The sequence below is a fragment of the Apaloderma vittatum genome, unplaced genomic scaffold, assembly GCF_000703405.1.
Source record: "Apaloderma vittatum isolate BGI_N311 unplaced genomic scaffold, ASM70340v1 scaffold31101, whole genome shotgun sequence".
Classification (NCBI taxonomy): domain Eukaryota; kingdom Metazoa; phylum Chordata; class Aves; order Trogoniformes; family Trogonidae; genus Apaloderma; species Apaloderma vittatum.
Genome location: NW_009697921.1, coordinates 6,085 through 11,003, shown reverse-complemented (window position 1 = coordinate 11,003; position 4,919 = coordinate 6,085). Strand labels below are relative to the sequence as shown.

The following is a 4,919-nucleotide window of genomic DNA, read 5'->3' as shown; positions in this document are numbered from 1 at the left end:
TCAGCAGCGTCCAGTGACAGGACAAGGGGCAATGGGTACAAGCTGGAACACAGGAGGTTCCACAAAAACATTAGAAAAAACTTTTTCCCCTGTGAGGGTGACAGAGCCCTGGCCCAGGCTGCCCAGGGAAGTTGTGGAGTCTCCTGCTCTGGAGACATTCAAAACCCGCCTGGACGCAGTCCTGTGTGACCTACTGTAGGTGACCCTGCTCTGGCAGGGGGGCTGGACTAGATGATCTTTGGAGGTCCCTTCCAACCCCAACATTCTGTGATTCTGTGAAGATCAAACACCTGCTACCTGGTGTCGCCTTTCGCTACCACCTTTTTCTTGGGAGATACATCACTTTCCTTACCTTGTACACAGGGTCACAGTCAGCTTCTGTGAGATCGAGGACATAATCGAGGTCTTGCTGAATGACAAAGCAGGTTCCATCACCTACATGAGCGGAAGAGTACCAAGGAAGGAAGGAATAGTGGTCAGTCAGTGAAACAAGTTGTGCTCTTGATTACAAACAGCACTAGGTGTGCTGTTTCTGTCGGATCACAGGGTATGGAGCCCCCAGGAAGAGGGAAAAGTGCAGTGAAGATGGCAGAGAGGTGGGAAGATGCTCTGATCGCTGAGAGGCAACTTAGAGGCCCTGTTTTGGAGTAACACAGGGAAAAAACACAACAAAAAAAACAACGCAAGGCAAAAAGAAACCATGTATTATAACTCCCACTACACCCCCTTTTTGGCAGGGACACTGCCCAGCCAGGCAGCACGTGTACGTACGAGAGCAACACCCAAAGAACCCAAAGCTCCTCGATCCCGTTGTAGAATTTCTAGCAGCCCAACACAGCACTCGAGTTACCTTGGCTGGCAACAAATCCATCTTGGTACGGGAGCAGCGAAAGCACTGGGGCTCCTGATCTGTGGATGACCTGGACTGGAGCACTAGAAAGAAGCAGAAACACAGGATGAGTATTATGGTCTGTAGTCAAGAGCCCATTCCAATATGTGAATACTGAAAGAAGAATCATAGAAGCACTGAGGTTGGAAAAGACCTCTAAGATCAAGTCCAACCATCACCCCAACCCATCTGGGTGCTTCACTGCTCAGAGCTCGCCTTTGGCACTAATAAAAACCAACTTAGAGCAGCTCCTGCTCTCAGCGACAGCTCAGTTCCAGTCCTACGCTGGAAGGATGATCAGGGTAAAGAGTAAGATCTTACAAAGACTCTCATGTCTTATCAGTGAAGAAAAGGAAGGGCCTGTGCTTTTAGTTGGAGGAATGCTGCTGTTGTAGGTAGATTTCTTTTTGCACATAGATTATATATAAGCATACACTCATATAAAACACAATATGCAGAGTACACAATACATTAATATAATTTTTATAGATATATATACACACACACTAAAAAAAAAAGAAAAAAAAAGCAATAACCTGAGGGGTAAGGCTATGCCAAGAGCACTTCTGGCAATCAGTTAAGACTGAAAAGCTTTTTAGTAACTAAAGGAACCTGCACAAGGCCTATGGTCTTTTAGAAGGGTTAGCTCAGTCAGTTGAGCGTGGCACTAACAACGCCAAGGTCACGGGTTCAATTCCCATTCAGTCCCCATGCGTTTCCTGATCTAGTCGACCGGTGGCCTCCCTGGTGACAGGGAGGCTGGATTAAAATGATCTCTAAGGTCCCTTCCAGCCTCAGCCATTCTATGATTTCCCAGAGATAATCCCATCAGATCACCAACCTGAGCAAAAGTGCCCTCCTCCGTGCTCTCCAAGAGACAGAAAGGGCTGCGAGATGCTCGCGGTGCCATGTTTTGTCCTGTTCCCACCCTTTAGAGGGACCACTGCCTGGCAGCACCCTCAACCTGACTCAAAGCAGTTGCCATTTAATTATTTACAGCCCCGGGGCACATGCTCACTTTGTGTTTCTCACATCCAGCTGATAGATGTTCCCATCCTGAGTCCCAGCTAGGATATAGGTACTGGAGAGGAACGTGCAGCAGTTGAAGGCATCCGATCCAACGAAGAGGAACACCTGGGCAGACAAAGGAACAATCACAAGTGTCACAGCCACACAGATGAGGACACAGGACACCAGGGAGAAGGCAGCAGTAATTTATTTAAAAGTCAGTACGCTTCTTTTTCAGGAGTCAAGGCACAAGCTGGCAAATCCAGAGTGAGGTTAAAAAACCCCTCACCACAAGCAGTTCAGTCTGTTACATCGTCAGGAGCTCCTGTCCAACTGCCCAGGATGCTCTTGGTAAGATCATCAGTACCTGAGACTTATCAACTCCATCTCCCTTTGCCAAGGGGTGGGAGACAGATTCGTGACCACCCCAGGTCCCCTTCACGCTCTACTTAAAACATCCACCAGAATAAAATCCAATTTTCGACCTTGGCCGGATGAGGCAGCCTGCAGTTCCTGCATGCAGGATGACATCTGCTGGTCACTGTCTAAATTCAAACAGTGTCTTCATACCTGGGTTAAATCGTTCGCAACTTCCTCCTCTGTCCTGGTTTGAGCTGAACAAAACCAACTCCATTCAGTGATTTTACTTTACAGCTCAGTCTCTTCTCAGAGGTTGCACTTTCTGATGTTAAACAGCGTGGGTTTGCCACTTCCTAGTGGCAGTGTCTGCCACTAAGGAGCGGTAACACCTGATGTTTAAGATTCGTACCAGGGATTGGGATACAGAAAGGCTTTTGCTTACACTTACTCCTGTAATAACCAAGGTCACTGCTAGATCTCGTGTGCCACGCTGGGGGTGCCAGAAAGTAAAAAGTGGCACCTCCAGGGAGCAATGGACAGGCCAGGTGACCAACAGAAGTATTCCACTCTATGCACATCATTTTCAATATAAAGCTGCTTAACCCCCATGATCCCTCAGCTTTTTTTCTTTTTGATTGCTCTAATGAGCAGCGTCTGAGGAGGACTCTGTCTGATTTTCTGCCTTTGATGCCGAGTTCCCGAATCCAGCCCCTGTGCCCGGTTCCCCTCTGCCGCTGAGCCTGAAGCTCACCTGCTCAGAGCATCCTTGGCGATTGATATCAGATTCGTGAACATTTTATACAACTCACTCTTTGCATTATTTCCTTATCAGTACGATTACTTCTTTATTAAAGCTCTTTTAATTTTCCAATCCGTTAAGTGTCTCTGCCTCATTCCCTTTTCCTTCCCATCTGGGGAGGGAGAGGGGTTGGAGAGCACCTGTCAGCCTTTAGCGGCCAGTCCAGCCCCAACCCTCAACATCCTCAAACCCTCACATAAAAATCCGGCCAGTAAAGAGAGAAAAAAAAAAAAAACCCTCAGTTGTACCAGGTTTTAGGAATACATACTGGGGAGAACACTGTGGTGTAAGACCAAAGACAGATGGATCAGCCCTTCCCTGCCTCCAGCCTGATTCTACCCCTTTGTGTGCCACAAGGTGAATCTCACTGGGGAATGGAGTGGGGATAATACTACTAGTTTACCTATTTAGGTAACTAGATAGGTTAAACTATCTAGGTTTAGCCTGGCTTAACTCCTCAGCACAGCGCTCTGCACAGCTACCCGATCAGCAGATAACAAACTGAGGAGCTACTGCAGCAATGGAAGCGAAGGGACCGGGGCTCCAGAGATGGTTTTGTAGCAGCATCTCAGCGCATCTCCCCAGGCAAGTCCTTTGGAGAGTCCCAGGCTCCTTACCGGCTGCCTGCTCTGCAGTCCCACTCCTTGAAGTTTTTTGTCTTCTCGAGCCAGCAGCAGGATTTTTCCTTCCGTCCCAACCTCACGTTCACCTGAAAAAAGGACAATAAGTGAACCCCAGCAACAAGTCTTGAGGGTACCCAAAACCCGACAGTTTGGATCACGGTTCAAAGTCGTGCCAGGGGCGGTTCAGACTGGATATTAGGAAGCATTTCCTTACCAAAAGGGCGGTCACACACTGGAACTGGCATCCTAGAGAGGTGATTGATGCTCCAAGCCTGTCAGATTCATTTGGACAACGGCCTTAACATCCTTTAACTTTTGGTCAGTCCCAAATTGATCGGGCCCTAAATGATCACTGTAGGGCCCTTCCAACTGAAACAGTCTATTCTACCTATCAGGGCATTCCCCCATACCCTAAGACACCAGAACCAGTAAGGCAGGCCAGTAATCAAGGAGATTCCAGACTTAAACTGCTTGATATGGCCCAATTCCTCTTCAGGACTGGAATGCTTCTATTTTGACGACCCTCATTCCTTTCCCCAGGTGGTACAAGGGCACAGAGCAACACGTCACACGCTGTGGTTATTGGCGACAAACCGAAGAGGTTTGGGACAGGGGAATGAAGATGAATTTTAAGAGAAAGAGCCTTACTAGGAGCTTTTTCAGGCGTGCCCAGGTTCAGCGAGTCGTCAGCTGTGCCCACAGCAATGCCGTTGACAGGAGAGCCACAGTCAGCGATGACACCCAGGCAGGCGGATTTTCCGCAGTCCCAGAGGCGGGCAGTGCCGTCTCTAGAGCAGGAAAGGACATTTCTTCCCCGATCCACGATGGCAGTGTCCAAAATACCTGCACCAAAGCAAAGGCCATGTTCAGACAGACACTACGGAGTCATCACCTGGCACAAAGGTGAGGTATGATCGGTAAAATGATTGGCAACATCTTGCCTCAGACTGGAGTGACATCACAACTGCTGCCCAGTTTCTACCCCCCAAGTTAGAGGTTAACTTGGTCAGAAAACAGTCTGGCCCAGTACTCTTAAAATGTGGCCAAGTCCAGCTCTACATAACTGCAGAAGCTGTGTGGAGCAAGCAGCATCCACATCATCCAGCTACAGCAAGATGAGAAGGGCAACTATTCGCAGGTGCAAATGGCCCCTGAATACTTCTTTTCACTCTGGGGTGTCAGAGTCAGGATCTCCAAAATGACACAGTGGTTTATTTTTTTTAGAAGGAAACAGTCAGGC

The 4,919-nt window shown here is 48.3% G+C and overlaps 1 protein-coding gene across 1 annotated transcript in view; it reads right to left on the bottom strand.

The window, feature by feature from the left end:
- Nucleotides 1-352: 352 nt before the first annotated feature.
- Nucleotides 353-4,919, bottom strand: part of PAAF1 (proteasomal ATPase-associated factor 1) — a gene marked incomplete at both ends in the record, with an annotated part of 10,646 nt that continues 6,079 nt past the window's right edge. The window contains 5 exons of the mRNA XM_009877818.1: nt 353-435; nt 851-933; nt 1,908-2,023; nt 3,674-3,765; nt 4,328-4,522. Coding sequence (XP_009876120.1) covers nt 353-435; nt 851-933; nt 1,908-2,023; nt 3,674-3,765; nt 4,328-4,522 — 569 coding nt within the window. The remainder of the gene's footprint in view (nt 436-850; nt 934-1,907; nt 2,024-3,673; nt 3,766-4,327; nt 4,523-4,919) is intronic.